This window comes from Nerophis ophidion, linkage group LG13 (genome assembly GCF_033978795.1).
Source record: "Nerophis ophidion isolate RoL-2023_Sa linkage group LG13, RoL_Noph_v1.0, whole genome shotgun sequence".
NCBI lineage: Eukaryota > Metazoa > Chordata > Actinopteri > Syngnathiformes > Syngnathidae > Nerophis > Nerophis ophidion.
In genome coordinates, this window is record NC_084623.1 from 40,587,487 (window position 1) to 40,603,560 (window position 16,074).

Genomic DNA, 16,074 nt, shown 5'->3' on the forward strand with positions numbered 1-16,074 from the left:
TCAATGGGAGAGCCATCAGCCTCTGGACACAAAGATGTGTTCAACTTTGGAAGACTAAGTTTCAACACATCAAACCTACTCAAACACAGGAACGCTACCACCTTGTTTTGAAAGTCTAAAAAGACGCCTGCTTTTTAAGAAGCTATCCTAAAGAAAGGGCCAGGATGCTACAATGTTTGAAAGAAACAAAAAGTTTAAAAAGATGACCTGTGGGCTAAGGCGATGAGCGATTTCATCATGAAAACGAAGCTAAATGACCAACTGTTTAGCGTCATTTAAGATACTGGCTTTTGTCAGGACAAATCTTCAGGTACAGTTGGTCAAATCCACCCCTAATTGAGTCATTTATACCTCAAGGTTTGCACAAACTACAGTACACTTCTTTAAAAAATGTATATAAAAAACGGTATCGTTGTGAAGAGCAGAAAGATATTGGTGTTGGCTTAAAAAATATTTGTTGTGTTTATTTGTCTTTGTTTGACATGTTCAGACAAAAGTATTTTCTGTGTTCCTATTTTAAATGTTCATACTGACTATGGCCAATGTTTCAATGCCTGGCCATGACTTTGACGTAGTTTTCTCAAAGTGAATTTCTCTGTCCTTCCAGGGGAATTGATTGGCTGTCCAGTAGGTGTCCTTAAATTGTTTGAAAATCCCTATGATTGACAGCCAAACTGGCCTTCAAAGAAGTGTACCAACTGATGAATACAAATGGTTTTATAAACAGCCTTGAACTGGTGTTAATCAGGTAGAAGTCCCATCTGACTTACTTGCAACTCAGGCAAACAGCAGAGCAGGTGAAGTACTCGTCAGGGAAGAAGGTGTATAGATTCATCTTGTCATCTGAGAGGTCATCACAGAAACGTTCACTAAGAGCCTAGAAAAAAACAAAATAAAAACAATCATCATAAAGAGAGACAAGGCAAAGTACTTCCACTTGTGTCATTTTAATGTGTATTTTACAACAACATCACCTGCTTACTTCTAGAGCATGAAACACTATGCCAGGATGTCGGGCCGAGCGTATGTGAGTGTTCTTCACTTGTTGAATGACGGCGTCCAGCAGTCCGCTGTAATCCGTAGGAGGCGTAATTGTTTGGGTACCCACGTATTGTACTGAGCTGAAGGCGTCTGTCCCTAAGCCCAGTTCATGAAAACGCCTCTGGAGCAGCGTTTCAGCATGGCCTGCCACCTTTGAACCTTCATCACACATAACATCAATTAACATACATTTTGGGACCGGTACCAGTACTAAAATGTAATTCCATACTTTGATCATTTTCATAATAAAGGGGACCACAAAAAAAAATACATTTGTATCTTAATTTTAACAGAAAATCTTACGATACAAAACTCCAAAAACGACAAACAAGATTAAAATAAAAAAATAAAAACCATTAAAAACATTGGGCTTTTCTTCTTGCACTCAAAAGAACAATTTAAAATTTTACATATTACAAATAGTCTTCCCCTCCAGCGACCCCAAAGGGAATAAGCGGTAGAAAATGGATGGAAGGATGGACAAATAGTCTGCCATGATCTACGATTCGGTTAGAATAGAATAGAAAGTTTTATTGGCATTGTATTAAATGCTCCATGCATTTAAGCACAGCTTAAATGGTTCTGTGCTTTAAGACAAATAAAATCATTGATAAATAATAAAAGCAATACCAAAACTTAAACCTCAGATTACACATGTAGCAGGCAAAACACACATTGTTAAAGATAAAACACAAATGATCAAAATGTTACAAAATTCAGTAATTTAACCTGCATTAGTTTACGCTACGTATGCTGTTTTGATGCCGCCAACATTTGGCATCAAGCCAACCAGCTTTGTGCGTGTCTAGGTAGCTATATGTCCACAGCAAAGGAGATAGTTAACCACATTATCTTTGAACTTGTTGTGCAGATCTGGATGATTGTTATTTAAATGTTTACCTAATTCTGAAGCGCAGGTGGTAATACTGTCTTGCCACCTTTTGACAGTCATGTTTTAAAGCAATTCTTGCAGCGCGGCATTTCTGTGTTTAAAGCGTCAGTTTTAAAGAACACATACTCTGTATTACGTTTAATGCACCCTCTTTATTAACTAGTAAAATTGCCTTTATTTGCAAATTTTCCTCTCCACAGTTTCTGCTTGTGAGCTATGTGTATGTGTGCGCACGCTGACACACTCAACATGCTCCTTGGCTCTGTACGTCATCGCCGCATGGCAGCAAGCAGATGAAAAAAAAAGTACTGGTGTTTTTCAAAGATTGTTTTTTTTTATTCCTTATTATTGCGTTACTTTATTAGTACCAGTACACAGTATAACCCTAATGTACTGTAATATCCATAACAGGGAGTGTGTGGTTTTTAAAGGCGGTGCTTGGCAGGGCTGCAAAGATTTGTTGACATAATCGATAATGAGAAAATGCTGACAAATATTTGTTATTGTTTAAGTCCCTTATCAACATTTTTAGGTGCTTTTTAATTTCTTGTATAGCTAACACACCTGAACTTTTGGGGGAAGTAAACTCACGCCTGCACAGAAGACGTGCAATGGCAAGAAAAATGGTTAGTCAGGAGCAAGAAGTGGAGTTACAAAATAAAAACACTTCTATGTCATGTTTCATGGCAGAACAACAGCTATGCATGAGCACCCCAATATCGCGTCGTCACAGCACAGACAAAAATATTTTCAAAAAATGTAATGGCCTTCCTTTTAATAGCCGATGCAGGTAGCTCGGCTGTGCTGGTGCTTTTAGATCTGACAGCAGCATTTGACACAGTTGATCACATTTAATTTGTGTAGGTCTTAAAGGCACTGTCTAATGTGTGTTCCAAGCTTATCCGACAGACAGGTATTTCACTGAAAAACATTTTTCCTCTAAAAGGGTCCCTCCAACTTTTGAGGTGCTTCAAGGACACATTTTGGGCCCAGTTTTATTCTACTTTTACATGTTGCCATTGTGATCAATTTTTAAGAAACATTAAATCTGCTTCAATTGTTTTTGCAGGTGATGTCCAAATCTATTTAATTTTTGATTTCAAAACCGACTTGCCAGAATCTTTACTTCAGTGCCTACAAGAAGTAAAAGACTGGATGTGTACTATTTTTCTTAATTTAAATGACAAATAACTAAGATAATAACTTTTGGCGAGCCCAATCTTTTTTCTGGCCTGAACAGTGCCACAGTCCTACTGTCGCCCTTACCTGGCCAAAAAAAGTTAGAAACAGTTGTGCATGCACTAATAACATTCTGCTTGGACTACTGTAACTTTTTATACATTGGCATCAATCAGTCCTCTTTTCGCCGCTTACAACTGGTCCAACTTGCAGTAGCAAGCTCTAAACTTTGGAACGCTCTCCTTCTGAATCTCGAAACGGCGACATCTCTTGATACTTTTAAATCTTCTTTAAAAACGTACTGATTTGCGCTGACATTTAACACAAGCTGAGCTGGACAAATATATGGACACTTTTATATTTTTTATCCATTTTTAACAGTGTTTTATGGATTTTGTATTTATTGTGATTTGTATTATTTGTAATATTTTACCTTTTGTTATTTTACCCACTTTGTTGCGGCCTCCGGCAAATCAATTGTCCATATGTACGGCAAATCAATTGTCCATATGTATGGTGTGTACATTATACTTACAATCAGAGTATACTTATACGGAGGAAATGTTTTTGTTTTGTTCGCCGCTGCTAAAACATGATAATGCTGCACATGCTGTCTCTGTACAAGAAAAGAAAGCAAATCAAGGCCAAGATTTTCTCCGTGGAAAATGTTTTACAATGTTTAACATGTAATTGGGACAAATACAGGCATGTATTTGTTAAATGTGTTCTATTAAAATGCACTTGGTAACACATGCTAACACTGTGACACAATCTTGCATTCCAATCATCGGAACAAAAAAAGAAAGAAAGTCGATGACCAAATTACAGAAACAAACCCTGATATTAGTAGCCTACCTAGCCAGTCATCCCCACCATAGCGCGACACACAAGCTACAGACAGTGTCCATGGCATGCAGCCACAAATGCCCAAATGGCAAAAATATTCTATCCATCCATCCATGTTCTACCGCTTGTCCCTTTTGTGGTGGCGGGGGGTCGCTGGAGCCTATCTCAGCTGCATTTGGGTGGTAGGCGGTGTCCACCCTGGACAAGTCGCCATGGCAAAATTATATCCATAAAAATATTAATAAGATGCATATGCTGTGTTTCAATTAGTTCTGTCTTGTCCTGACTTACAAACTGGACGGCCGAGCATTATATTTGGTACTTGAAGTAGGAAAAAGGATCAATTCTCTAATGCATCACAATTAAAACGTGGATGATTCTGAATCCACGGACTAATATCTTAATATCAATTATCCACAGATGTTAAAGTAATACAGAAGGGTTCTAAAATGTGGCAGTGATGGTAATGTTCTCTAGATGTTAGTTCTAGGTTTGGCTCAAACTAACCACAGAAGAACCATGAGCTAACGTTACTTTATTGTTATGTAGAGAAGAGAAGAGGAGAGAACAAGCTGCCACGGTATTAAACAAACTTGAATGGGATGTAGTAAAAAAAACAAATCAACAGAAGGCTAACATTAACTGAGTTGCAGCAGAGAGTAACCAGCCAAGAAGAGGAAATTAGCATTTAAATTAATAAATCAGGAAAAACAATAATATCCAGAGGGCGGCAGCCGGCCCACAACGTTTTCAGCCATGTTATATACGAGTAGATAGACAACACACGTCTTTGAGCGACTGTGGCCAAATTGTCGGAACATTCTGTGGTTTGAGGAGGCACAAAAATGAAATCAAGGATGCCTGCCTGCCAAGTAGGTACATTGGACATTTCTTTTTTTTTTTCATTTAAAAAGCAGTTCTCACGTATCTAGTTTTTCATATACTGTGTGTATATAGCCATCATTGTCACCGACTTTCCACTGGGTCATCATTGTCACCGACGTCCCACTGGGTGTGAGTTTTCCTTGCCCTTATGTGGGCCTACCGAGGATGTGGTAGTGGTTTGTGTTGTGGTTTGTGCAGCCCTTTGAGACACTAGTGATTTAGGGCTATATAAGTAAACATTGATTGATTGATTGATTGATATATGTATACACACACACACATATACATATATATATATATACATACATATATATATATATATATATATATATATATATATATATATATATATATATATATATATATATATATATATATATATATATATATATATATATATATATATATATATATATATATATATATATATATATACAGACAGACAGACAGACAGACAGACAGACAGACAGACAGACAGACAGACAGACAGACAGACAGACAGACAGACAGACAGACAGACAGACAGACAGACAGACAGACAGACAGACAGACAGACAGACAGACAGACAGACAGACAGACAGACAGACAGACAGACAGACAGACAGACAGACAGACAGACAGACAGACAGACAGACAGACAGACAGACAGACATATATATATATATATATATATATATATATATATATATATATATATATATATATATATATATATATATATATATATATATATATATATATATATATATATATATATATATATATATATATATATATATATATATATATATATATATATATATATATATATATATATATATATATCTCTCCTCTCTGAGCTGCAACCTTATCGTGGTAGAGGAGTTTGCGTGTCCCAATGATCCTAGGAGCTATGTTGTCCGGGGGCATAAAGCCCCCTGGTAGGGTCTCCCAAGGCAAACAGGTTCTAGGTGAGGGATCAGACAAAGAGCAGCTCGAAGACCTTTATGAAGAAGAAACATCATGGACCCAGATTTCCCTCGCCCGGACGCGGGTCACCGGGGCCCCCCTCTGGAGCCAGGCCCGGAGGTGGGGCACGATGGCGAGCGCCTGGTGGCCGGGCCTGTTCCCATGGGGCCCGGCCGGGCACAGCCCGAAGAGGCAACGTGGGTCACCCCTCCAATGGGCTCACCACCCATAGCAGGGGCCATAGAGGTCGGGTGCATTGTGAGCTGGGCGACAGCCGAAGGCAGGGCACTTGGCGGTCCGATCCTCGGCTACAGAAGCTAGCTCTTGGGACGTGGAACGTCACGTCACTGGGGGGCAAAGAGCCTGAGCTAGTGCGCGAAGTCGAGAAATTCCGGCTGGATATAGTCGGACTCACTTCGACGCACAGCAAGTGCTCTGGAACCCCTTCTCTCGAGAGGGATTGGACCCTCTTCCACTCTGGCGTTGCCGGCAGTGAGAGGCGACGGGCTGGGGTGGCAATTCTTGTTTCCCCCCGGCTCAAAGCCTGTACGTTGGAGTTCAACCCGGTGGACGAAAGGGTAGCCTCCCTCCGCCTTCGGGTGGGGGGACGGGTCCTGACTGTTGTTTGTGCTTATGCACCAAACAGCAGTTCAGAGTACCCACCCTTTTTGGGAACGCTCGAGGGAGTACTGGAAAGTGCTCCCCCGGGTGATTCCCTTGTCCTACTGGGAGACTTCAACGCTCACGTTGGCAACGACAGTGAAACCTGGAGAGGCGTGATTGGGAAGAATGGCCGCCCGGATCTGAACCCGAGTGGTGTTTTGTTATTGGACTTTTGTGCTCGTCACAGTTTGTCCATAACGAACACCATGTTCAAACATAAGGGTGTCCATATGTGCACTTGGCACCAGGACACCCTAGGCCGCAGTTCCATGATCGACTTTGTAGTTGTGTCATCGGATTTGCGGCCTCATGTTATGGACACTCGGGTGAAGAGAGGGGCAGAGCTTTCTACCGATCACCACCTGGTGGTGAGTTGGCTGCGATGGTGGGGAGGATGCCGGACAGACCTGGGAGGCCCAAACGCATTGTGAGGGTCTGCTGGGAACGTCTGGCAGAGTCTCCTGTCAGACAAAGTTTCAATTCCCACCTCCGGAAGAACTTTGAACATGTCACGAGGGAGGTGCTGGACATTGAGTCCGAGTGGACCATGTTCCGCACCTCTATTGTCGAGGCGGCAGATCGGAGCTGTGGCCGCAAGGTAGTTGGTGCCTGTCGGGGCGGCAATCCTAAAACCCCTTGGTGGACACCAGCGGTGAGGGATGCCGTCAGGCTGAAGAAGGAGTCCTATCGGGTCCTTTTGGCTCATAGGACTCCGGAGGCAGTGGACAGGTACCGACAGGCCAAGCGGTGTGCAGCTTCAGCGGTCGCGGAGGCAAAAACTCGGACATGGGAAGAGTTCGGGGAAGCCATGGAAAACGACTTCCGGACGGCTTCGAAGCGATTCTGGACCACCGTCCGCCGCCTCAGGAAGGGGAAGCAGTGCACTATCAACACCGTGTATGGTGCGGATGGTGTTCTGCTGACCTCGACTGCGGATGTTGTGGATAGGTGGAAGGAATACTTCGAAGACCTCCTCAATCCCACCAACACGTCTTCCTATGAGGAAGCAGTGCCTGGGGAATCTGTGGTGGACTCTCCTATTTCTGGGGCTGAGGTCGCTGACGTAGTTAAAAAGCTCCTCGGTGGCAAGGCCCCAGGGGTGGACGAGATCCGCCCGGAGTTCCTTAAGGCTCTGGATGCTGTGGGGCTGTCTTGGTTGACAAGACTTTGCAGCATCGCGTGGACATCGGGGGCGGTACCTCTGGATTGGCAGACCGGGGTGGTGGTTCCTCTCTTTAAGAAGGGGGACCGGAGGGTGTGTTCCAACTATCGTGGGATCACACTCCTCAGCCTTCCCGGTAAGGTTTATTCAGGTGTACTGGAGAGGAGGCTACGTCGGATAGTCGAACCTCGGATTCAGGAGGAACAGTGTGGTTTTCGTCCTGGTCGTGGAACTGTGGACCAGCTCTATACTCTCGGCAGGGTTCTTGAGGGTGCATGGGAGTTTGCCCAACCAGTCTACATGTGCTTTGTGGACTTGGAGAAGGCATTCGACCGTGTCCCTCGGGAAGTCCTGTGGGGAGTGCTCAGAGAGTATGGGGTATCGGACTGTCTTATTGTGGCGGTCCGTTCCCTGTACGATCAGTGCCAGAGCTTGGTCCGCATTGCCGGCAGTAAGTCGAACACATTTCCAGTGAGGGTTGGACTCCGCCAAGGCTGTCCTTTGTCACCGATTCTGTTCATAACTTTTATGGACAGAATTTCTAGGCGCAGTCAAGGCGTTGAGGGGTTCCGGTTTGGTAACCGCAGGATTAGGTCTCTGCTTTTTGCAGATGATGTGGTCCTGATGGCTTCATCTGACCGGGATCTTCAGCTCTCGCTGGATCGGTTCGCAGCCGAGTGTGAAGCGACCGGAATGAGAATCAGCACCTCCAAGTCCGAGTCCATGGTTCTCGCCCGGAAAAGGGTGGAGTGCCATCTCCGGGTTGGGAAGGAGACCCTGCCCCAAGTGGAGGAGTTCAAGTACCTAGGAGTCTTGTTCACGAGTGAGGGAAGAGTGGATCGTGAGATCGACAGGCGGATCGGTGCGGCGTCTTCAGTAATGCGGACGTTGTACCGGTCCGTTGTGGTGAAGAAGGAGCTGAGCCGGAAGGCAAAGCTCTCAATTTACCGGTCGATCTACGTTCCCATCCTCACCTATGGTCATGAGCTTTGGGTCATGACCGAAAGGATAAGATCACGGGTACAAGCGGCCGAAATGAGTTTCCTCCGCCGTGTGGCGGGGCTCTCCCTTAGAGATAGGGTGAGAAGCTCTGCCATCCGGGAGGAACTCAAAGTAAAGCCGCTGCTCCTTCACATCGAGAGGAGCCAGATGAGGTGGTTCGGGCATCTGGTCAGGATGCCACCCGAACGCCTCCCTAGGGAGGTGTTTAGGGCACGTCCAACCGGTAGGAGGCCACGGGGAAGACCCAGGACACGTTGGGAAGACTATGTCTCCCGGCTGGCCTGGGAACGCCTCGGGATCCCCCGGGAAGAGCTAGACGAAGTGGCTGGGGAGAGGGAAGTCTGGGTTTCCCTGCTTAGGCTGTTGCCCCCGCGACCCGACCTCGGATAAGCGGAAGATGATGGATGGATGGATGGATGGATGGATGGATATATATATATATACACACACACACTACCGCCCAAATGCAGCTGAGATAGACTCCAGCACGCCCCACAACCCCGAAAGGGACAAGCAGTAGAAAATGGATGGATGCACGCATGCACACACACATATACATACACACATACATACATATAGACACATATACAATATAAGTGTATATATACACTTGTATATATACATTTTTATAAATATATATATATATATTATATACCTCCACCTCCTCATTCTCTCTCAGGGAGAGCATTTCCCAAATTCCAAGCTGCTGTTTTGACGCATGTTAAAAAAAATAATGCACTTTGTGACTTCAATAATCTTCAATAATAAATATGTCAGTGCCTTGTTGGCATTTTTTTCCAAAACTTGAGTTGATTTATTTTGGAAAACCTTGTTACATTATTTAATGCATCCAGCAGGGCATCACAACAAAATTAGGCACAATAATGTGTTAATTCCACGACTGTATATATCGGTATCGGTTGATATCTGAATCGGCAATTAAGAGTTGGACAATATCGGATATATGCAAAAAAGCCATTATCGAATATCTCTAATATGTGTATATATATATATATATATGGTTAGGGTTATGGGATCTGGATGTCAATGTGGCTTGTGCAGCCCTTTGAGACACTTGTGATTTAGGGCTGACACAAGTAAACTTTGATTGATTGATATATATATAATGAGATTATCATTAGTCTGGTCCCCAAGGTAAATGTTAAACAATATTATGACATTAATTCATAAAACTACTGTAGTTGTTTGTAGTACATGCTATTGTAATGATTTTTAAAATATATTTCTTGTTTTTTGTCACCACCATCAGGTCTGACCTTTTTTATTTCCTTATTTTTTGAACATATTTCCCTTTTAGCGCTCTTGTTTTAGTTCCACTTCCTGTCTGCCTCCACCATTCCTCTGGCGCTGCCCCCCTCACCTGTCCCTGATTGGCCAGCTGGGCACACCAGGCTGCCTATCAAGCAGGAGATTATGATGATGAGATATATGCTAGCCTGCCATGTAGACAGGGATGGATTATTGTTTTATGTTGCTTAGTCTTTACTTAACTTTTTTCATGCCATGCTAATGCATAAATGTTTTGGCTATTATTGAGATCAGTCTCTGCTTCATCAGTGTTTCCCTGTGACACAGCCCGTTGTTTAAGTCTTAAAGACTCTTCTCACCTGCACGTCTCCTGTCTCTGCATCTCGGGAGTTACAAGTACAACTACCCTTCGTTACAGTTTTTCTTTTTAAAAAACATGTTAAAATTGTGGCGTTTAAACAGGGCCAAGCACCCATTAAATGTATTTCAATTAATTTTAATGGGTGAGGAGGCTGCTTTGAGTTATGAGCTCAGTCATGGAATGCAATGTGCTCATAAATTTAGGTGCCAAGGTATAAATTCCAAGTCTACCAAGTTAAATTCTGTGTGTGTTAAACATACTTAAATCTGATTTTGATATTCTTGTGGTTTGTAAGCGTGCACATAAAAACAAATCCTTTTTTTTTTACTCCCTTACCGTCACCCAGGAGCTGTGTGTGCGTTGTCTCCTGAAAGACAATAATGGCAGGGCCGAGATGGGAGAGGGGCACGTCCAGCCCGCAGCGTCTGGATACGGCCTTCAGTTCAGGAGTGAAGTGCTTTAGATAGGCCCCCGAAGCACTGCTCAAGAACTGGAACATGTCATTGTGCAGGCGCTCTGCTCGCGTCCGATAGATTACTATATCGGACACTGCCAGTATCTGGAGGAGAAGAGAGGATGCAGATGTGAGAAATTACTGTACTAATCAAACACAATGCAAGCAAGATTAATCAAATTAGATCCAATATAAAACCTGTATTAAAATGTAATTGATACTGTGACAGAGGTAGTAACAATATGATTCATTCGGGCGTAGTCCATTAAATGTTTTTATTATTTTTACACTTGTGCATCTAGACAGTTTGTAAAGTATCTCAATAGATTGTGCAGGCTATCATAAAGTTGTAGCTTGACTGTAGATATCAATACCGCTACCTGCAAACAAGACAGTAAGCTTTGACGATTAATATGTCACGACCAGCAATCAATTACAATTACCTTCAGCAGCAGCCGCATGCTCTGATTTTGACTGGCAGCGGCCCCCAACAAGCCCTCGGTATCCAGGGCAATCAGGCTAAGGGAAGGGTCATAGGCGGCCCACACACCCACTGTATACGAGCTGGGGGACTTGGAAGTATAAAACACACTTTGACCACCGAACAGGATGTGGTTAAGGGTGTGTGACTTGCCATCCCCTGTGTTTCCAAAGATGGAGATAACTTTGACATCTCCGACATCCCCACAGTTGAGCCTCTCAACAAAATCAGACTCATCGTGGACCTGGAGATAACACAGCGAGCAAATATCTATGTTAAAATGGAAAGTCTTAACAGGGTGTCCCAATCAATTCGACATAAATTGATATATCAATATCTAAGTCACAAAAGGTAGTCCAAACTTTTTTCACAAAGACAGCCACTTTGATACAGTTCACCTTTTGTTAATTAAACACACTAAAACCAATCCAATCTTATCAAAATTTTTGGACCAACTGTCTCAGAAAAAATATAAAATGATGTGCAAAAAAAGTTACTATTTCTTAGTTTATTGTCATAAAAAAAAAAAAAAAAAAAAAAAAAAATATATATATATATATCCTATGTATTGAATGAATACAGAATCGTTTTGAATCGAAAAAATATCGTTTTTATATAGAGAATCGCGTTGAATCGAAAAAAATCGATATATTATCAAATCGCGACCCCTAGAATTGATATTGAATCGAATCGTGGGACACCCAAAGATTCACAGCCCTAATATTTTTATAGCGCTTTTCTCTAGTGACCAAACATGCTTTACATAGTGAAACCCAATATCTAAGTTTCATTTTTAAACCAGTGTGGGTGGCACTGGGAGCAGGTGGGTAAAGTGTCTTGCCCAAGGACACAACGGCAGTGACTAGGACGGCAGAAGCGTGGCTCGAACCTGGAACCCTGAAGTTGCTGGCATGGCCACTCTACCAACCGAGCTATACCACCCTAAAGGCTTACTGAAACCCACTACTACCGACCACGCAGTCTGATAGTTTATATATCAATGATGAAATATTAACATTGCAACACATGCCAATACGGCCGGTTTAGTTTACTAAATTACAATTTTAAATTTCCCGCGGAGTTTCTTGTTGAAAACGTTGTGGAATGATGACGCGTATGATGACGCTATGAGCGGACATTTTAGCCCAGCACCACAAATGGCTAAAAGTGTTCTCTTTTCATTGCATAATTACACAGTAATTTGGACATCAGTGTTGCTGAATCTTTTGCAATTTGTTCAATTAATAATGGAGACTATAAAGAAGAATGCTGTTGGTGGAAAGCGGTGGATTGCAGCTGCCTCTAGCAACCGTAACACAGCCGGTGTTTCTTTGTTTGTTGTGAAGCTTTAACACAGAGCAGGCAAGCGAACATGTTTCTCTACGTCAACCAGCAAGTTTTTGGATGGGAAAATTGTGATATTAAATCGGCTCTTATCGGGGACTTGAGTGGATTATGTGACCTCCTCCTGCAGCTGTCAAAAAGGCAGCTGTGATCTTGGCTCCTCCATTGGCTTCTCTCAGAGACACTGGTGTTCACCGCAGCCCTCCGACTTTCAGGTATGACTTTATAATCTCACTAAAACACTATTAACACAATAAGCAGATAAGGGATTTTCCAAAATTATCCTAGTAAGTGTGTCTAATAACATCCTAATCGCTCACACTGTCGTCGCATTTTTTTTGTGTGCTTCACTCTAACTTTCCTCATCCACAAATCTTTCATCCTCGCTCAAACTAATGGGGAAATCGTCGCTTTCTCGGTCCGAATTGTTCTTGCTGCTGGTGGATATGATTATAAACAATGTGAGGATGTGAGGAGCCCTACAAACTGTGACGTCACGCGCACATCGTCTGCTACTTCCGGTACAGACAAGGCTTTTTTATTAGCGACCAAAAGTTGCGAACTTTATCGTCGATGTTCTCTACTAAATCCTTTCAGCAAAAATATGGCAATATCGCGAAATGATCAAGTATGACACATAAAATGGACCTGCTATCCCCGTTTAAATAAGAAAATCTCATTTCAGTAGGCCTTTAAATACACGTGCAAAATGTCTAATAATGCCTGAAGAAATGTATCTTTCATAGTTTTAATGGAAAAAAACATTTGGTAAGGTTTGGGCTTCACGCTGGCAGAGGGGTTAGTGCGTCTGCCTCACAATACGAAGTTCCTGCAGTCCTGGGTTCAAATCCAGGCTCGGGATCTTTCTGTGTGGAGTTTCCATGTTCTCCCCGTGAATGCGTGGGTTCCCTCCGGGTACTCCGGCTTCCTCCCACTTCCAAAGACATGCACCTGGGGATAGGTTGATTGGCAACACTAAATTGGCCCTAGTGTGTGAATGTTGTCTGTCTATCTGTGTTGGCCCTGCGATGAGGTGGCGATTTGTCCAGGGTGTACTCCGCCTTCCGCCCGATTGTAGCTGAGATAGGCGCCAGCGCCCCCCGCGACCCCAAAAGGGAATAAGCGGTAGGAAATGGATGGATGAAAAAACATAAAGTGTTTTTTAACCTCCATTGGTTACCAAAGCCAACGCATTACACTGTCAATATATTGTAATACTAAAAAACTGATGTTTAAACATTAAAACATTTCACTGCTAGTACACCATAAGTGCTGCCTATGATTAAAATCATCTGAAGTGAATTATATTTATATAGCACTTTTCTCCAGTGACTCAAAGTGAAACCCAATATCTAAGTTTAATTTTCAAACCAGTGTGGGTGGTACTGGGAGCAGGTGGGTAAAGTGTTTTGCCCAAGGACAACGGCAGTGACTAGCATAGCAGAAGCGGGGATCGAACCTGGAACCCTGAAGTTGCTGGCCACTCTCCCAACCGAGCTATACCACCCCAATCTTTAGTTAAGATGTGTTTCCCTGTTGTTGCCCAACTCGGACATATGTATAACAGCTTCTAATAAAGCATGTTGTCGTCCAAAGACTGTTAGAAGTGTGGACAAATGGATGAGCCATTAGTTTGTATCTTTGATAACTTGGAGATAGTACTTACCGTGTAGTCATCACAGGCACATCACAGTTTAAGCTTGGCAGAGTTACTGACACAACTGCTATGTTAGGGTTATGTATGAATATAGTTTTAATGTGTATTTTACATACTAGGTGATACTTCTGTCAACAATATAGGCACAAAATGGCAACAAACATCTCACTGGTTTGTTTGTCGCGTACTCGCCTCGCGGCTATTTGCTAGCATTGTCAGCTAATTTCACCTGGAGGTTTTCCTGGTCATCCACCAACAAGAAACTCCGCACACCGCCCGGATGCTCGTCCGCTGTCACTGGGCACAGTGGTATTTCCTCCGTGGATGTCATCAGCATTTCAGACATCGTTATTCGATGGTATAAAAAGCACGTTGTTTGACCACAGAGCGTATAGCGAAAGTTGAAGCCCGACTACTGATGTCAATCACAACAACAGCGCGTGGACGGCTGGAAGGGGAGGAGCCAAAGCGGACGCAGCCAATGACGCGGAACGTCGGCTCATCCGGCAGCTTTTGGGCGACATCTAGTGGCCAAATGACTGAATGACAACCATGCTGAGGACGAATCAACTGTTGCTTTTTGATTGATTGATTGATACTTTTATTAATAGATTGCTCAGTTCAGTACATATTCCGTACAATTGACCACTAAATGGTAACACCTGAATACGTTTTTCAACTTGTTTAAGTCGGGGTCCACGTTAATCAATTCATGCTGAAGTGGCTCATTCCTCTAACACAGTGGTTTTCAACCTTTTTTCAGTGATGTACCCCCTGTGAACATTTTTTAAATTAAAGTACCCCCTAATCAGAGAAAAACATTTTTGGTTGAAAAAAATATATAAAGAAGTAAAAATACAGCACTATGTCATCAGTTTTTGATTTATTAAATTGTATAACAGTGCAAAATATTGCTCATTTGTAGTGGTCTTTCTTGAACTATTTGGAAAAAAAGATGTAAAAATAACAAAAAAGTTGTTGAAAAATAAACAAGTGATTCAATTATAAATAAAGATTTCTACACATAGAAGTAATCATTAACTTAAAGTGCCCTCTTTGGGGATTGTAATAGAGATCCACCTGGATTCATGAACTTAATTCTAAACATTTCTTCACAAAAAAAGAAATCTTTAACATCAATATTTATGGAACATGTCCACAAAAATCTTGCTGTCAACACTGAATATTGAATTGTTGCATTTCTTTTTACAGTTTATGAACTTACATTCATATTTTGTTGAAGTATTATTCAATAAATATATTTATAAAGGATTTTTGAATTGTTGCTATTTTTAGAAAATTCAAAAAAATCTCACGTACCCCTTGGCCTACCTTCAAGTACCCCCAGGGGTACGCATACCCACATTTGAGAACCACTGCTCTAACACAGGTCTGGGCAATTATTTTGACTCGGGGTCCAAATTTCGAGAAAAAAAATGTGTCCGGGGATCAGTGTATATATATATTTTTAAAAACTAATACAAAATCTCACAATAAAGTCCAATTGAATGCTAAATATGTAATGACAGACCGCCTTAAAAACGGAATGGAATTATTTTTTTTTCTATGAACAATAAAACCCTGAATATTGAGAACATATGAACGTCACGTCCCTCTCTATCGACATATTTTGCAATCAAGCCAAATGCAACAAACACAGCAAAATATGAACGTGAAGGGTAAGAAAACAAAAAACATCTAGAATCTGATATATGTGATAGCTCACTAAGCTTTAGAACTTTCTTGTAAAAATCTCCTTCCCCGTCTGTCCCTGGCACCCACATTTCAGGCTGGCCGCTCTGGAAACACACTGTGGAAACGCTCCCCACCCATGCTTGGTGCCTCGTCTGACCTGCTGAGACGTAGATTACCATAGTAACTAGTACGGT

The 16,074-nt window shown here is 42.3% G+C and overlaps 1 protein-coding gene across 1 annotated transcript in view; it reads right to left on the bottom strand.

Moving 5' to 3' along the window:
* The window catches only part of si:ch211-11n16.2 (zinc finger FYVE domain-containing protein 1), a 30,103-nt gene extending 15,445 nt beyond the window's left edge, over window positions 1–14,658 (bottom strand). Inside the window, exons 1-5 of the mRNA XM_061918922.1 lie at window positions 14,415–14,658; window positions 11,147–11,428; window positions 10,586–10,808; window positions 983–1,200; window positions 771–877 (exon numbers count right to left, since the gene is read on the bottom strand). Coding sequence (XP_061774906.1) covers window positions 771–877; window positions 983–1,200; window positions 10,586–10,808; window positions 11,147–11,428; window positions 14,415–14,531 — 947 coding nt within the window. The 5' untranslated portion in view covers window positions 14,532–14,658. The remainder of the gene's footprint in view (window positions 1–770; window positions 878–982; window positions 1,201–10,585; window positions 10,809–11,146; window positions 11,429–14,414) is intronic.
* Between the last annotated feature and the right edge of the window lie 1,416 nt (window positions 14,659–16,074).